The sequence below is a fragment of the Pteropus alecto genome, unplaced genomic scaffold, assembly GCF_000325575.1.
Source record: "Pteropus alecto unplaced genomic scaffold, ASM32557v1 scaffold11, whole genome shotgun sequence".
In the NCBI taxonomy this organism is placed as follows: domain Eukaryota; kingdom Metazoa; phylum Chordata; class Mammalia; order Chiroptera; family Pteropodidae; genus Pteropus; species Pteropus alecto.
This window is the reverse complement of record NW_006431956.1, coordinates 4,966,777-4,985,554: the sequence shown is the minus strand read 5'-3', so window position 1 is coordinate 4,985,554 and position 18,778 is coordinate 4,966,777. Positions and strand designations below refer to the sequence as shown.

The window sequence follows — 18,778 nt, the reverse complement described above, 5'->3', positions numbered from 1 at the left end:
CAAAAGGGGCCATCAGAGTAACCTAATGAACAAGAACAACATGGACTTATGGCAAGGCACATACATCACCATGACGTTTCAGTACACCAAAGACCAAGAAAGGATCCTGGAAGCTTCTCAGAGTGAAGCGGCCACACAACAAAAGATCAGAATCCAGAACAGCAACAGACTTCTCAGCAGCAATATTGGAAGCCGAAGAAAACGTTGTGATCCCTTCAGAATTCAGAACTAGAATTCTATACCTAACCAAATTTCGGTTAGGCTAGAATAAAGATGTTTTTAAGACATGCCAGGTCTAAACAGCAGATCGCCCTTGTCTGCCTTTCCCTGGAAGCTACCACAGGGAGCGGGGTTGTTCTCCTAGACAACGGAAGAAACCAAGAAAAGACACAGGAGCCAGGAAACGGGAGACTGAGAGGGAATCCCAGGGTAATGGTGGCGTCCCCAGGAATGACCACTCTAGTTCAGAGCAGGCCCGTGGGCAATCCAGAACATGAAGCAAGCAAATAAAACCAAAATAACTACGAAGCACAGAAAAAACTGAAGCTATGTGAGAAAGCAGGTATCTATGAGTCAATTTACCTATGACAATCACACACACACGTATTCGTAGTAGTAAGAAAACAAGCAAAACAAGAAACAACCTAAAATGTCCAATAATAAGAGCATTAACATTAAATCATGGCACCATTCGCAAATGGAATATTATATAGCCATTTTAAATGGTGTTTTAAAAAGAATATGATAGTTTTCCCCCAAAAAAGTGTTCATGTTTCACTGTTCCCTTCAAGTCCTTGTCCACATGCATACATATTTGCATAAATAATATGTACAAGTTATATAGTCTGCTTTTTACCTATAGTTATTCTAATTGCTTTTATGTGTAGTCTCAATAACTACTGACTGTGTGATAGTTATATTTATTAACTGGCTATTACAAATTCAAGGAATACAATGTTAAGTGAAAAAAATGCAGATAGAAAAATAGAGTTGTCTTGATTTGGTTTAGATATATGCGTACTTAATATGTACACAGATACGAAAATACTGAAAGAATATATAGTCAATCGTCAAAATAGTGAGGGGAAATGAAGGTTAAGTAACAAAGAAACAGTATGAATTAAAAGTCATTGAATTTGGTGAGTGGAAAATGGGAGAGGGACACAGGTAAGGCAAATGCTTTTCATGAACCTTATAAAACTATTTGACTCTATACTGTGCTCATGACCTTGGACAAAACAATAAAAAATACGGTGGAAGCAAAGGTGACTAAGAGCTACTCCACCTGGTGTGGAGTCATGCTTTTCATACTGTGACTGAGAGGTACTCAAATGCCTCTCCAACGCACCTAACGCTCAGGCCCATCACGGGGCCTGTAGTTTCCACAGTTTGTCTTTTACTTTTCTTTCACATAAGGCACAGTATATATTTGTTTTGGGAATGATTAGCCCAAGAATACATGCAAATTTCTCACACTAGCCTGGCCATATTAGCTGAAAAGTCAATGACTCAGAAGACTCTCTAGAGCGTGGGTTAGGTCAGAAGATGTAATAGAATACTGCTGTAATAGAATACTGCTAGAGGGATATCTACAGCGTGGGTTAGGTCAGCACATAGAACAGAAGACTGCTGGGGAGGATAAGCAATACATAGCCACTGGATATAAACCTGTATATAAAATTGCTGGGTCATAAGATACGTGTCGTCTTTGGTAGCTACAGCCAGTTTTCTGAATTGCTGTACTAAGTTACACTCCCACCAGCAGGCCCATTGCTCTGCAGCCCTGTGTGACAGGTATGTGCCAGTGTCCCATTCTGATTTCCAGTCCATTCCCAATCAGATTAGCGGTATTAAGCATTTTCCCCCATAATATTTAATTGGCCATTTGGAGATCCCATTATGAAGTGCCTGTTCAAGTCTTTTGCTTATTTTTCTACCAAGTTGTCTTTAAAAACATAATTTATAGAATTATATATACTAGATACAAATCTTTTGTTGGATATATTTATTGCAAATATCTTCTACTCACTGGCTTGCTCTTTCTCTTTTACTGGGGTCTTTTGATGACTTTTCCTTAATTTTAATGTGCTATAGTGTAGTGATCTTTTCTTTCATGGTTAGAGCTTTCTGTGTCCTGTTTAAGGAACCACTATTTACTGCATGGTCATGAACATAATTCACCAATGTTTTATTCTAGAAGCATTATTGTATTTAACCTCCATATTTAGTGCCATAATCTATCTGGAATGAACTTTTGTGTATGGCGTGAGGTCAAGATCCACTGTTTTCTAAATGGATATCCAGCTGTCCCAACGCCACTTTTTGAAAGACCATCCTTTCTCCACTGCAGGTCTCTTTGGTTGTAAATCAGGTGACAGTACATGTGTCGGTCTGTTTCTGGGTCTTTGTTCTGTTCATCTGTCTACTTGTTTGTTTGTGTACTCATAAAACACTGCTTTAATTATTATAACTTTATGGTAAGTCTCAGTATCTGGTAGTTTAAGGCCCTCCAGTTTTGCTGTTCATTAGGTGTGTGCTAGCATTTCTTGGCCCTTTTTAGTTCCATATAAATTTTAGTATCAGCTTGTCAGTTTCCATACACATATAAATATACACACCACCCCTCCCTGCTTGGACGTGGATTGGGACAGCACGGAAGTTCCTTGGATTGAGGAGAACTGATGTTTTACAATAGTTTTTGAATCCACAAATAAGGTATATGCCTTCACTTATTGAGGTTCGTGACTCCCAAAGTGTGGTCCCTCGACCAGCAGCAGCAGCAGCAGCAGCAGCACCTGCGAATGTATTAGAAATGCAAATTCGTGGGCTGCATCTTAGACTACTGAGTTAGAAGCTCTACCAGGTGGGCCTTCCATCCGTGTCTGGGTGATACTGATGCACTCAAGTCCGATGTGCACTGATTTGGTTCTTTAATTTCTCACGATAATATTTTTGTAGTTTCTAGTATGAGATTTTACACAGCGTTTGTTATTTGTCTTCTTAGGTATTTGATGATTTTTGATGCTATTACAAATTGTATCACTTTTTAAATTTTCTAATTTTTGCTAGTATACAGAAATAAAGCATATTGACTTTGTAATAAGTAAATTTAACAAATTTGCTGTGTAATTATTGTAGTTTCTCTGTAGATTCTCTTTGGTCTTCTGTACAATGGTCTATTAATGACAGGATTTTAATTTCTCCTTTCTATTCCTTATGCCATTTATTCATTTTTCATTCTATCTTATTGTTTTGGCCGGGCTCCCCAGTCGCTGAATAGAAGTGGCATCTTTGTCTTGTTGCCAATATCAGGGAGAAAGCTTTTAATAGTTCATCATTAAGTATAATGTTTGCTGTATATTTTTAAAAAATGATCTTGATCAGATTAAGAAAGTTTGCTTCTATTCCTAGTTTGTAAGTCTATTTGTTTTTTAAATAATGAATGGGTTTTGAATTTTGTCAAATGCTTTTTCTTCATTTATTATACTGGTTCTCAGTTGGTTCTCAGGTGATTTTACCTTCCATGTGGCATTTGGCAATGTCTGGAGACATTTTTGGTTGTCACAAGTAGGTGGGTGTTACTGGTATCTTATGGACAGAGACCAGGAGTGGTGCTATACATCATACAATGCACAGGTCAATTCTCCACATAAAGAATAATCTGGCCCAAAATGTAGTTCCTCACCTGAGGTGAGATGATCGTATATTTTTTTCTCCTTTATTCTGTTAATGAACTGACTTATAAATCAATTCCTAAAAATTAAACCAACCTTGCATTCTGGAATAAATCCAGCTTGGTTGTCACGATATTATCCTTGCTATGCATCACTGATTTTGATTTGCTAATATTTTGTTCAGAATTTCTGCATCTATATTTACAAGACAGATTGGCCTGTAATTTTCCTTTTGAGTTCTGTATACCTCTTCTTTTTAAAATTCCAACTTTTGAAACATTATGCCCTAAGATTTTGGTTCATAGCACATCTTCCTGTTCCACCTTTTCTGAGATTTGGTGGGAGGAAGGGAAGAAACAGGCCGATTTTAAGAATACTTTTTTTTCCAGATGAAATTAGAACAGTTTCATATTTGACAGCTACACAGTCCCTGTGAACTTCAATATTCCCTCTAATAACATGGTCAGTATGAGGGGCATTAGAAGAGTGGCAAGATACTACAAGTGAAAATGGGCACAAAGTATTCCTTATCCAGTACTTTTTATTGAGCACTGGACCAAGGAAAAGACACACACACACACACACACACACGCACGCACCAAAAAAATCGTATTGTAATCTTAGTAGTCTCTATGTCTGCAAAACATATGATTAAGGAAATTATTCTTTATTCTGGGATTTCCAGGATCTGACCCTACCTACCTTTCGAACTTCACCTCCTGCTACTCTCTCCTTTATGCTCTACTGCAGCGGTGGTAAACTTTTTCTGTAAAGGGCTGGATAGAAAATATTTGGGCTTTGCAGACTTTATAATAGCAATGATTTAACTCTTCAGTGCCAAGTGAAAGTTATAGATATTATGTTAGTGAATGAGCCTAGCTTTGTTGCAATAAAACTTTATTTACAAAAACAGGTGGGGGGCCAGATTTGGTCCACAGGCTGTAGTTTGCCAATTCTTGCTCTATAATCAAATTAAATCAAATCACTTGCTATTTCCTATACCTGTTTCTGAGTCAGCAGTGCCCATCTCCGCATAACTACATCTTACCTATCCTTCACGGTCTAATTTAAATGTCACCACACCTCTAGCCTCCTCCCATAGCATCTACTGAATCATACATTCAAATATTTGAGCATCTACTAAGCATCGTGTAATATAAATACAACAGTGTGAACAATGTTCTCACTGTCTAGTTGACCATCAAATGAGGGCTTCAGACAAGAAGATGCAATTACTTTAGAATGTGGACTGACTATGACGAGGTGACTGACTCCAGGTGTTATGGACACATACAGCATGAGTATCAATTCACACCTTTAGGGAAGGGGGTCTAATATGGAAAAACTCTGGAGAAGAAATGATATATGTCAATAGTCTGAAAGAAGTGGGTGAATTAAACAAAAACAGACATAGTCGGAAACGTATTTTGGAGAGATGATGTTGGCTACAGGGTGGAGAATATTGAATATGGGAAATATTTAGACAAGAGCTGAAAGTCGCCTAAACTAGAGTAGTGGTAAAGGGAATAGAGATAATGAGATGGGTTTGAGAGATATTTAAAAAGTAGAACCAACTATTTATATAAAATTTTATTTTCTACTATTGTTCATCACCCATGCTTTTCACCTCTGCTGGACTTAACACTTAAAGGAACACTCATGTCTGATATATCTGTGAACTATCCACAGAGACTGGGGGTTGCCTTATATCCAGCAAGCAGTCACGGTAACCAGAATGCCAGCTGCCTCCTCGCCATGTCTGTCTGTTTCGGCCTCTGGCAGCCAGAATGTGAAACTTTCAGAAGGAATCCAATGGCACTGTTCATTCTGTGATTTTTCTAGACTTTCTTGCAGGTTGGTGGGGTTATCTGGAGGGTCACACTGTATGGTGTAGAGCCTTCCTGCCTCATCTTTTCTCCACACACCTTATTCTTGCTTGATTATCCTGCCCCCCATCACTCAGCCCACCCTGCTCCTAACTCTGCTGCTCTCCCAGATTCACCTCGACATTTCACATTTTCTTCTATCCATACAGAGTAGTCAGTGATTCAACAACAACAAAAATCCTTACGAGTCTAAAATCATTAGGGCTCACAGCAGAACACAGATCCCTCCAGTTAGTAATTACAAGCATGAGGACTGTTGTTAGGATGACGTGATAATGGTGACAACCATAACTCCCCCCTCCAAAGGAACCACAGCTATTTGTCTAATAAGAAGTCTAGGGAAATAAATTAATGCTCTCCACCCTTCTCTCCTACTTTGACCTTTCCAATTCAATGTTTCAACAAGGTTACTCACAAGTTTTTTCAGATAATCTACTTTGGTGAGGTATAATGATTTCCCTTCAGTTGTACAGACACTAGAATTAAATGGGGAACTGGTCTGTAATGGACCTGCAGCTTACGACCCATGCCAATTTCCCACATTGTGCGAGGGACAAGAATAAGATTGGAGTATATGAACCCCACATGCCTAATTCACCCTCACAGTAAGGTGTCCCAACATAAGATTTCCTGTAGAAAATAAGCTTAGAAAGGGAGGCTCCTGCACATCCGTTTTATATTCTGTGACAAAGCATAGGCCTCATCGGCTGAGAGACTCAAAATGCAAATTAATACAGCTCCCTCGTTTGAAGTTGTGAAAACTGGGTCCAGAGGCAATGAAATGACTATGTACAACTGTTTAGTCGAGAGGCCAAGACTAGAACTAGTTCTTTGCTTGCTTTTTGTTTTGTTCTGCTTATTTCCCTTTCCAGACACATATTAATCCAAGACCGGTGCTTGGACACCTGCTCCAGTCTCGTACATCTTATCCTGGAGTCCCTCAAGCTTGTGGTTTTGCCTCCATGTTCTCCTGCAATGTGAGACACAAATCAAGTTTAACCAGGCTGGTCAGTGATCAGAGTCCCAGGTCCTGGAAGGCAGACTCTTGCATCCTCAAGCTATCTGAGGTCTCCCTCTCTAGGTTTAGAGGCTGAAAAAGCCCTGCGGGACTGGAATGTATCCCCAAGTACCTTCTTTGTGATCAGCTTGGCCTTGAGCCCTGGCCTAAGGGGCGGGGCCAAAAATGCTGCAGGCTCAGTCTGCTGCCTAATTCCCCAAACATGATGCTGCCCTCCAAATGAACTTGGACTCTGCTTGCACCTGGGAGAAGGTAGAAACAGAAACCCCAGTACCATGGACAGGTGAGCAGGGTAATCAAGGCCAGAAAAGGGGCTCATGGCTCTGTCCAAGAGGGTTCCTGTCTACTCCCATTCCAGAGAGACGCTGACGCTGCCTCTCAGACAAGGATGTTCAAGAGCATGACACGGGCCTTGGGGAAGAGGTAGAGCATGACAAGAAAGGCCATGAAGATGGGCACATGTACAGAGCCTGGGAGTTGGAGGGAAATGGGGCGTGACTGCTAATGGGCACGGGGCTTCTTCTGGGGCAATGGAAAGGTTCTAAATGTGATTGTGATGATGATTACGAACTCTGGATTACTAAAAACCACTGAATGGCACACTTTAAATGTGTGAACTGTGGGGTATGTGAATTCTCTCTCAATGAAGCTGTTATATATTGAAAGAGGAAGGAAGGGAGAGAGGAAGGGAGGGAGGGAGGGAGGGAGGGCAGCGTCCTAGCGGCCCGTGTGGAGGAGGGAAGAGAGCTGGAGCCCCCCCTACCCCACTCCCCGCCGTGGTCCCCGCCTGACGCGGCGGTGCTTCGGCGGTGGGATTTCCCAGGTTCCCAAAGAGCTAAGTAAATAGGAAATGAGGATAAACAAAACAGCAGCTTCCTTGGGAAGGGGTGGGTTGAAGGAAACCTAAGTTTGTCCCTATTATTTGGAAGGTACAAGGCCGAGCAGAAATTTTATTTTAAAAATTCCCTTTCTATAAATGGTGCTTTTAATGGACCACTTTCGGCTGTGGAGTAAAAGGAGGCTCTTTAGGGCTACAAATCTCCATAGGCTAAAAGAACTACCTGGAAAACCACATTTCACCCATCCTGCCCATCCTGCTGACTTCAGGTCATGGCTACAAGTACTTCTACCCTAATAGCTTTGATTGTTCAAACCAGAAATTTCAAAACGCTAAACCTCCCGAAGGAATTGTAACGCATGCGTACAAATCTCGACGCGGAGCGCACAGTCCTGGTCTTGCCGGTGTCTGTTCACCCTGCGCAAAGACAACAGAAAAAGTGTCTGTCCCGCCCCACTGGGCTCAGAGAGGCACATCCAGATCAGGTAGGCCACATGCTGTCACAGCGAATGTTACCAATAGCTATAAAAGTCAACACTCCTGGAAATACCTGTGCGAGTACGGATTTGGGACAGAAGTTTTCATTTTGGGGGAAATGGTAGGGAGAAAAAAACCTTTGTTTGGTTGAATAAAACAGTTGAGAAGGCTTAAACTACTCATACTAAACTGACCCCTACCTAAAAAACTACTAAATCATGTTCTTAGGCTTCTTTCTTTAGATTCGTTTTTCTTCTAAACAAAGACATTTATTTGGTTTAACTGCAGACTAATACAACTGTGGCAGCTCCCTCCTCCTGAGGGAAGAAAAAAGAACCAGCAGAACTCAGCACTATTCTAAACAAACAAACAAACAAAAAATCATAAAAAAGATTATGACGGCTAAAAATATTTCTTGCGACGAACCAAGATCTCTTAACCTGCCATCTCCTAGGTTGGCAGAGTGTGATTTGGTGTTCACCTCTCCTTTGACAGATGCCAAAATAACCTCTCTGGCACTTGAGCAAGGCTTCATTGATTGAATAATCTAAGTGGATGAGAGAACCCCCTGCAGCTGAAACAGAATGGGGGCAGAGGGAAGAAAACAAAAGTCAGCCTCTTTGTAGTTCCTCACATTGCTTTAAATGCTATGCTTACTTTGGCAATCTCATAAAAAGACCATAAGTGTATGTGGTGTTTCCCACAGTTTCAGTATAGGGCTTAATTATGGTTATTTCTACCTAGTCACTGTTGTAATTTTTCACTGTGGGTAACTTAAACCTGTACTTCTGGCCGGAAAGAGACACAAACTAGTGAGGGATGAGATATGTGTACAGTTTTGATTACAGATTCAAGAATAATGGCTTCGAAGAATTACAGTTGGGCTCCATGGCTGCCTTGAACTTTAAACCGGCAATAATGTACAGAGATCTTGATTGAGATGGAACTGCCATAAATGCGTGGCATCACACGTACACCCAGAGCTCGGGTCACACTGTCCTAGAGCCTCACGTGGCTATCTTGCTACTGAATTATGAGTTCCCGAAGAGATTAGAACCAGGTTTTATTCTATCATTGATTAGTTCTTGTATTAGGCATTTACTAAATGTTTATTGAACTTTTATAAAAGCTATTTAAGCTTTGTCTTAAAATAGCTGTTTTGACCAGCAAGTTTTGGGTTCAATCTGGGTAAGGAGCCAGAACCGAGAGGAAGATGGGGTTATTGCTGACCAGCCCGCTTCTCCTTTCCACGCCTCTGTTCTCTCTCCCCTCCTTGAGGTCATCTAACAACTAGTGTGTCCTGCTTAGACTCCAGTCCAACCTGGCCACGAAGACGGCATTCACCACTGCTCGCTTTACCTTCTTATTCCATGACTAACGGCTGAGGCCAAGAGACATCAAAGGCTCTGGAGAAGGAGGCTGTAATCAGGAGCTGGCAACTGCTGCCTGACCATAGACTCATTATTTGACTTTCAGGCCATAACATTTGCCAGCTGAGGGAGCATAAGAGTTTCAAGACAGTTCATTGAATATTAAATCTCCAAAAACTCAATAGTAAATTTGGATCGTTGTTTTTACCCAAGTCGGAGATAAAAATGAACAGGAAACACGCTGGGGATTTGGGATGTTTCTAATCCACTCTTAAAGAAACACGTATGTTACCAAATTCCTAAAGAACTATGGGTAGTAAGAGCTTCCCACTCTTCAACTAGCCAAATCAGTCTTTTCTAGAGGAAGCTCCAGGACACCTGCAGGGCAGAACAGACTAGAGGACCACATTCAGAATGGAGCCCAGGAACACTGGCAGGAGGCGGCTTCCGGTCCCTGGCAGTGGCGCCCAGGGTGTTTTATGAGATGTGCATGTGTTTGAGATACTGGCCATAAGAGGTTAAGAACACAGGTAACCTGACACCCAAACCTTCCTTTGTCGCCTTCAAGAGCTATCATTTATGAAGGTCTCTAAATCCTCCTTCAGCCTTTTATTTTGAATCAGCATGGCCTCCAGAGGTCATAGGTTCCGGAACTACTCTACCGACTGGGTAAAGACATGCTGCCTTCTACTGCATGAAAGCTTCTTAAATTTCAAAGGGAAAAACACATACAAAAGATATCCTCTTAGTCAAGTATTTCAGGATTTGACTGATTTGTTCTCATTCTAGTTATATCTTCCATCAGAAAATGTGCGGAGGAAGAATTCTTTACAAGAAAAACAAAATATGTATAAAAACACAACTGGCTTCTTGAGTGATAAAGACTTCACACACTGCCCTATATGGATAGACATGGCAATCCGTATTTAAGCAGCTATTTTAATTTTTAACTTGCACTGGCTCAGAAGGAAAGTTCCTAAAGAAAAAGGTCTGTTAAATCCCAGGCGACACTTCAACCAGTATTTAAAAACTTTATGATACTCTCATGTAATAGTAAGCATCAGTCTTTTATCTTCTTTTTAAAATAACCACTGCTGAAAAGAAATACTGCTATAAATCAGGATTAGGTTATCTTTTACTTAAAGAGCCCTCCAAGAGGCGCATTTAATGCCATACAATTTGGAAGCCTAAAAACACTGTTACTGACTAATCTTTTACGAGGTCAAAGATTAAAGGATGGCAAGTGGAGAAACTACTGTGGTGAATTCTCATTCTAAAGAAATACGTCATAAAAAGGCCCGATTTAGAATTAAAACATACAGCTCCTCTCCAAATTTAGACTCCCAAAAGGAAGAGTATGAGGGTAAACGAATTTTTTAAAGTTTACGAATTTCGTACCAGTATAGAGAGTTCACTGGTTCAAGGGGACCTGGCTGCTAAAATAGAGCTGTGTAAAAGTCAAGTGTTCCAAGACTGTTTGGAAAACTTTAGTTGTTTAAAATTAAATGTCAAATTTTCTCAGTGTGCCAGTTCTACATAAGGGCAGTACACAACTGTGAAATAATAACAGATGACAACTAAAGTTGGCTCAATGATTTTCCATAACGGAAAATGCTTGAAAACAGTCAACGGGTCTAAGTAGAAGGTACTGGAACAGGATTGGAATGTGTCCACCATCAGACAGTGAAATCTAGGTAGTCAAGTGGAGTATGAAGCAGAATTATGCAAACATATATCATAAGAATATAGTCTAATTATGTGCTTCATAAAAGTAAAATCTGTAATGCTGTCCCTACTTTTGTCCTATACGATGACTACACGGATGAATCAAACACATCGTAGTATTACTTTAATACTGTACCAGATAAAAAAGAACTTCAGAGGATAGGCATTCTTTAATTTAAATTCAAAGTGATGCCCATAGCAAGAATGGCAGAATTAAGTTGTGAGTTGTTAGGGGGAATGGTGTTTTCCCTTTCCCATCTCACAGGAAAAAATTCAGAAGAGTACTGATACGAGACAGAGATATAACAGCAAAAGGACAGACCCAAACAAGACGACGGTAGCAGGATGCTCAGCCTGAAGCTACAGGGCACTCGAAAAAGAGAAGCTGGTATTATAAGCACAGCTAAGATGCTAGACATTTAATCTTTACAATGTGTGTATAACCTTTGAGAAAGAATTATTATCCCACGCACCACTTTTTTAACTAATGAAGAGAATAACTTCCCAGGTTACAAAGAGAAGGAAATTTGAATTTGAACTCAGGCATGTCTCCAATATCCTTGTGTTTATTACTATTCTGAGCTGATTTTCAGGATACTGATTGGTAAAGAAGAACTCAACTTAAAAATTACCTAAGGATATTTTTTTGGATTAAAAAAAAATAAATATCTTTATTAGAAGAGGAATGTCTTTCTAACCTCTAATCAACTTCACTGTAAAACCAATGCAGGCCAACACTGCATTGGTTCAAAAACTCCTTCTACCACAGGCAGCTAAGAAGCATAAGGCTGTTCTCACTTCACCCACCTTGACTTCCTGATATTTATGAGAGATTTATAGTCTTTCCCTTCTATGAACCTAATGATATCTCTAACATTTTATATTACAAAAAATACACCCAGGATGAAAAGTTTTCTAATAAACCATTTCTCTTTGCGACTTTGGAGCTGAAACAGACCTCCGTTTGAACAAGAGCTTCTATCCCTGAAGATGTATCCCTGTGTATGACATCTCGACAGAGTCAACATGAAGCATATTCTCCAAATTTGCCAGATGACAGACCTTAGGATCCCATCTGCCTGCACATGAATTCAGTGAAGAGTTGTGTTTTATATGGCGATATCGTGTAAGCTCCCTGAGTTGACTTTCCAGACTTGCTTCTTCTCGTTAAGATATCTTGCAGGCACTCTGGTGGCTTCGATCCCCCTAGCACACCTCTTTTCATTTTCTCCTAAGCCTTCATGGTAGTCAGCGTGATGTGCCCCCCAGATTGCCTGTTGGGAATGAAGGAACTGTTCTCCCTTTTGATGGGAATGCTGCTGGAGGGCGGCCCTAGGCTGTCAGTCTTCTTTGGGGACTGTCTTGAGCTGTAAGAAACTGTCTTGTCATGGTCATGCCTTCTTCCAGGGGAGTCTTGCATCCAGTGGCTGATCATTGAGTGGGTATAAAGGTTCCACTCTCGACCCAATGGGGACACCTGAGGGGCCATCCCAGCCCCAGAGTCTCCTGAGCAATAGCTAAGGCCTTCGTTGGGTCTGCCTCACAGCTCAACCCCTCTCTCCGCCCAGTCCTGCTTCCTCTTCCAGATGCTGACCCCAGGAACCGTCCTCATCAACCATCCACCTCCCAACCTCCATCTCAGAACCTGTCCTGTCCTGATAGACTGCTGCACCAGAATGCTGGCTCCACGGCCGTGTCCTCAACTCCCAGAACAGAGCTTCAACATTTGAACAGATGTATAAATCACACACACCAGGCACAGAAGGTCGCATTTGACAGTCAGTTAATGCCACTACTCAAAGGACACTTTTGTAGAGATCAGTCAAGTCCTATTTGGAGCATGTGAGTTTGAGCTACCACACAAGATTTGGTAAAAGTAGACATTAATCAGTTAGTAAGAAGGATGGACCCTATATGACTAGAACGGAGATTAAAAAAAGTAGCAACTTCTCCTCCCCAAATTCAAAGCGCTGGACATACTGGGGATCACGTTCTCTCTCCCAGGAGGAGATGAAGAACCGGTATTATTTCAGTTCTTTGTTGAAAGCGGCCAGGGTACAAAGGATGTTAAGAGATTTGTCTCAAGTTCAACATGAAAAAGAATGTGAAAGGTAAGACAATAATTCAAATACCCTGACTCCCAATGCATTATACCCATTTCCTTAGACACTGATGACCATTCTCAATTTTATTCCGTTACCACATGTACGACAATGTAGTCTTTTAGCCATCAAGTTTAGAAACACCTTTCTATATCAGAGCAGGACTGCTTCTTCACTATGCTCAGGCGAACACACTCCACTGGTTACTACGGTATTAATCTATATGTCTTTCCTACATATCTTTTTAATACGTTAATATATTCTTTATATATTTTTTAAATTAAAAAATTATCCATTCTTAAGAATTTGTAAGTTCTCAGATTTTCAAAGAGTAATAGATAATATTTTTTTGGTGAATTGATCAAATAATATTTATTACATACTACCATAGTTTAAAAAATATGCAAGTAGGAGTCTATAAAATCTATCGTTGTTATTAACTGCCCTGTATACCATATATATCTTTCTTATATTCAGCATAATTGGGGTTAATTTTAGGGCTCAGCCTGAAGGAAAATCATGTTCCCACTAGAAGATGCACTGAGATGAACAATAGACCAGTATCAATAAGGTCCGAGGTCAATTCTTTCTGTCTTTCTCTCTACGAATAATAAGGTTTCAGTCCTGAAAGATGAATATCCTGGGGGTGGGGAGTACGAAGAGTCATCTCTTAACTTTAAAACTAAAGACTCTTTTTGTGACTGTTCCCAAAACTTGTTGATGTTATGTAAGGGTCTGGATTCTGAGAGAAAGGGATATAAAAGCATTTATATTTGTAAAGGAGTTAAAAATCTGTTTTAAAGTAATTTGTTTTTCCCCTATGAGGTATTCGTCTTCCTTCGGTTGTCTGAAATGAAAGGCAGTAGGCACTGCCTGGGTTTGTCGCTGCTTTCGGCTTGGGGCCTCCCTGGGTCTGAGCAGCCGCGTTATCAGCTATAGTGAGACCCCCCTCACTGCTATGGGGAACACTGTGTATTTGTGCAAAATGTAAGGTGATTAAAAATTAAACGCCACATCATAGAGCAAGTATTCTAAACCATCAATCTAGTTAACCCAAAAGAATTTGATAAGGTCTTCCTTATCAAAGGGGAGGAGTCGGGCCAGGCCAGCCAAGCCCAAGCGCATGGAAGCATCAAAGCAAACCATCACTCACCAAAGTGAGACTTCTGGAGCGAGAACTGCTGCTTCGGCTGTCCAAACTGCCCCCTCGGCTCAGGTCATCGAGCCTGCAGCTGAGTGGCAAGTCAGAGTCCATCTCCAAAGAGTCCGACTTCTGGTGGTTTATAGGCATCCCCACAGAAACGTTGGCCAGTGGCTTAATCACAGGAAGTTGGGGAGGGGCCAGTGTCCCATTCTGAACTCGTGGATTACCTCTGGAGAAACCAAGCACAAGTGACAAGGGTTAGTGAGCCTGGAGAGTAAATGCCCTGTCCCCCAAATGAAAGGCTTAGCATGAGTTAGAGTCATCCGGTCTGGACCAGCAAGACAAAGAGAATTAGGAATCCCTAAGTCAGCTTGTTCTGCGATACTCATTTCCATTTCTCCTTTATATCTCGCTTCATTATCAAGATGCTAAAATTATTTTTAAAGAAAGATGGATTTACTAAAAATTACTTTGGTGCAGGCGATTTGGTAGAATAATGTTCTGGAACCTTCCTTTGCACTGAAGGTCTGTTCTTTCATGCTCTTCCACACTCATTCGGGTCTTTTGTGCATCAGACACCACAAAATTATGATTCCTTTTCCAGCTTCATGACAGTTCAGAGTTGAGATGAAGTGCTAATCAATTACTACTGCAGGGAGGCTGACATCTCCAAGATTCTAGACATTTTGGATGCCATGATGCTATTGCAGTTTCTACATAAAATACTAATTAATACTATCTGGAAGTTCATGCTTTTACTTTCAGGAACAAAAACATCAAAACTGTCTCCCATAAGCCCCTCAGTTTCATATAGTCCTCTGACTCTTTTAGCAGGAAATTCAGCATACCCCCTCAACAATAAACAATTGAGTTCAACAAAATCTTCTAGAAGACCAAAGAAGGCTAATAGGGAATAAGGGAATAGGCTTCTGGTTGATTACATATGACCTGACATTATGGCAAGTGAAACAATAGATGCTCACATCCTTCCTGAACTGAAAATACTGCCTTACCAGCCCCTTTAAGAATGCTGAGGGGCATGTGAGCTAAAAAAATATCACAGGGACAAATTGGTGTGTGCGTGTGTGTGTGTGTGTGTGTGCGTGTGCGCACGCACACTCATTTGTGTATTAATTTGTAACAGAAATGTGACCATTTGTCAAGAAAGCCCAATAGGTATTGAACACCTTTAGGAGGACCTTGTCGTTTAGGACTTCAAAAGTCACTGTGAAGCCTCAGAGAAAACCTGAAGACATTAGAACATTAAAAAGAAACTGTTCACTCTCTAGTCCATTTCTCGTCACCTTCAGGTGTATCAGCACAAGGCGTATGGCAATTTAAGAGCAAGGCGAGGGAACTGAGGCTTCTGAGCATGTACACTTTCTGTAACCTGCCATTATTCCAATGGTAAAAAAAGACAAGAAAATGTTAAGAGTTAAAAGTTTAATAATAAGAAAGCCTATAAGCAATACACAGCCTTTATATAAACTGTACATAGCCAACAATATGCAACTCAGTTCAGATGTCCATGGTGAAATTCTCCACAGTATTCAGTCTAGTAAGTTAAATGTGAAATATGAATCTAATACACACACACACACACACACACACACACACACACACACACACACACTGGACATATAAGTGTGCTGATAACAGTGGCCGGTAACAACGCAAAACAAAGGCAGACGTGGGCGTCACAGCTACGCCCCTGAGACGTGTGAGCAGCTGGGCCCGGGAAAGGTGGGACAGGAAATGCAGAGAGGATGGGCTGATGCTGGGATTCCTTCTGGTCTGCAGATTCCTGCCCGCTGACTCAGCTCTAATTCATTCATGAGCTAAGTAAATCGCTGCTGCAGGAAAGGAAGGGGACATGGGACAGTAAGTCTCCCCCCACACAACAGGGGGATGAGAGATGGGGAGTGAATACTGATTCACCTCACCGTGAAGGAATGCAGGGACCATTGGTGGGTGGGAAGGATTTGGGGTTCGGCCCCAGGTCTGCGCAGTCAGTGCCACAGGCTGGCTGAGCCCCGGCTGGCCGTGTGGGCAGGCAGTGCTGGTTCCCACACCGTCCGACGGTCCACCTTTTGCTTGTGTTACCATAATTTTAAAAGCTATTCTGATACTGTAAAACTATAATACTTAGACGTCTATAAAACATTCTCTTGAAAGAATATGAGGAAACTAACCAGAATTTTCCAGAAGGCAGAGGTTATGGGGGAGACAGTGAAAACTTTGGTTCATTATCCCACACAGGCTCGAGACGGCAATCTTCTTTTATCTCTTAAGGAACTGAGAACTAGGGGCTCCCGAGTATCAGCTCCCAGGAACGAAAAACATAGCATTCCGTGGGAGGTCCACGGCGGGGAGGGCCGTTTTCTGAAGAGGAAGGGCAAGGACGCAGCCTTCTTCTCTGGGCAGCCCTGGAAAGGAACACGGTGAGATAAGGAAGCATGGGACAAGGAGCAGACAGGTCCGCCAGCTGTGCGTCTATGAAGGTCACTTACTACCTCAAATATTTGGTCTCCTTGTCTAATCAAGGGATCACTTTTTGCGTCTGCAAACAGTGCACTTCATAAAGAGTGAGACCAGGGTCAGACTAAGATAGCCCTGTAAAGAAGAAACTGACTTCCACCAGGAGAGCAGAACATGCGTCACTGAGAAGGCTCAACAGGCCTAACGCTGCAGGAGGAAGATGGGCCACATGCGCTCATTTTCTGTTTATTCGCTGTGTTTATTTCTCATTGTTTATTATTAAGATCCTTTTTTTTTTGGCAATGTCTAGTTTATTCGTTGAACAAAGAGAACAAGGAGAAGGTGACAGTGATTTGCAATCTTAATAAATCTACATCTGCCGAGCATGGCTGGTCAGGAGACAGCAGCTACTGGACGGAGCCAAAGGTGCCGGGGGGTCTGGTGGGCTGTGGTCAGTTAGGCAGGTGAACCCCCTAAGTGAGTGCGCTGGAGCCAAGAGAGGAAGGCAGCTCCTCTTCCTCATCTTCCCCTGCACATTCCAGAAGGCCCTCAGATGACCCTGGTGGCATGCGTAAAGCCCTCCTTCCCCCAGCGCCCAACTCCAAAAGCCACAGTCAGGTTGACAGAGCAGCCCAAGTAACTCGATCTTTCCATCATTCACCTCAAAACTCTGCTTTCGCCAAACCCCTAGGCTGAATTATGCCAGCTGAAGACCTGTCCACAGGCAGGGTGGCTGTCAGCTTTGTCACACACTCTTCCCTTTTCCCGCCACTGACAACTAGCCAGCTGCCGAGCCTGTTGATTCTTCCTTTCTAGTCCCACTCGTTCCCGAGCATTTCACCATATGCCTCCATCACTGTGAGAGCCATCTAGCTGTTCTTGCTTTCCCACCCTTCTCTGAACTTCTCCTGTATTCTTCCGCTGGATTAATCTTGAAACACCACTTTGATGTCACCACTCTCCTAAAAGCAATCCACTTTAACCGGCTCCCCGTAGCCTTCAGAATCAAAGTTTCATCCTATCATTCAGTACTTGTTTCAGTTTGAGCCCTAGCTTCCTTTACAGACTCATACGGACTCGGGAGCACAGAGGAAGGTGTGCCCACACTTCCTGGGAGGGTTCAGAGACTCCACAGAAAGGTGACAACTAGGCCAAGCCCTACCAGATGTTTCAGATTTAGGGAGACTGCTAATTAAACAAACTGTAATGGGCAGTCCCAGAGAGAAAAGGAATAAGCAAAGGAGGGGCTCTCTGGCCCCAGTTCCCAGGAAATACTAGTACAGAACTCCATGGGAGGTCTGCTGTGGAGAGGGCTTTTTGATGGTTTCACTTTTCATATTTAAATAGCTGATCCAACTTGAATTTTTATTAGTGTAGAGACCAGCTTCCCCACCCCCAAGCCAAGAAGGCTACCTGATTACTCAAATGCCAAGTGTTGAAAAGTTCATCTTTCCATTGTCTTAAAATACTCAGTTATTTTATACCCAATGTTTATATGTTTTAGATTCTATTTCTGAACTTCCCATTTTCCATTGATCCTTCTATTCACTAGGACTCAAAAAATACAAATCAAAAAATAAAAAAATTCAAAAAAATTCAGTGAATCTGCTTACATAAAAATTAAGGACACCTCAGACAATATTAACAGAAAGTGGCAGGCTGGTAGAAGATGTTTACTATGTCTAAGAAAAGGAATTGATAGCTAGAATATATGCGAAGCTCTTGAATTATAACTTTTCCATTTATATAAATTTCATTTATATAAATTTAAAACAGACACAACACTGTATTTCACATCCATAGCCAGGAACACGTGCCGATGGCGGGGACAGGTAGGTGAGTGGGGGCCACAACTTAATTGTCCTAGAGTCTCATTTGGTCTGTCATTCACTGCAGAGGACCAGCTTGCCACACACCTGACTCCTACCTCTGAAGGTGTGAAGAATCACGACTTAGATCATTTTATCGTGCAAGAACCTTCGACAGGCCCACTATCTAAAGAGATGATACAGGACAGGAGACGAGAAGACACAAGCAATCTCGGAACCTGGGGCAACGGGGACGGA

At 41.7% G+C, this 18,778-nt stretch overlaps 1 protein-coding gene across 7 annotated transcripts in view; it reads right to left on the bottom strand.

The window, feature by feature from the left end:
- Positions 1-18,778, bottom strand: part of PROSER2 (proline and serine rich 2) — a 39,180-nt gene that overhangs the window by 6,548 nt on the left and 13,854 nt on the right. For 5 of the 7 annotated variants that reach the window (XM_025043411.1, XM_015585582.2, XM_006906959.3 and 2 more), the window contains one exon: positions 14,244-14,463. In XM_025043411.1, the coding sequence (XP_024899179.1) occupies positions 14,244-14,463 (220 nt within the window). Of the gene's footprint in view, positions 1-14,243; positions 14,464-16,426; positions 16,945-18,778 lie in introns of those variants that run through there. The other 2 variants (XM_015585583.2, XM_025043413.1) reach the window with 2 other exon arrangements.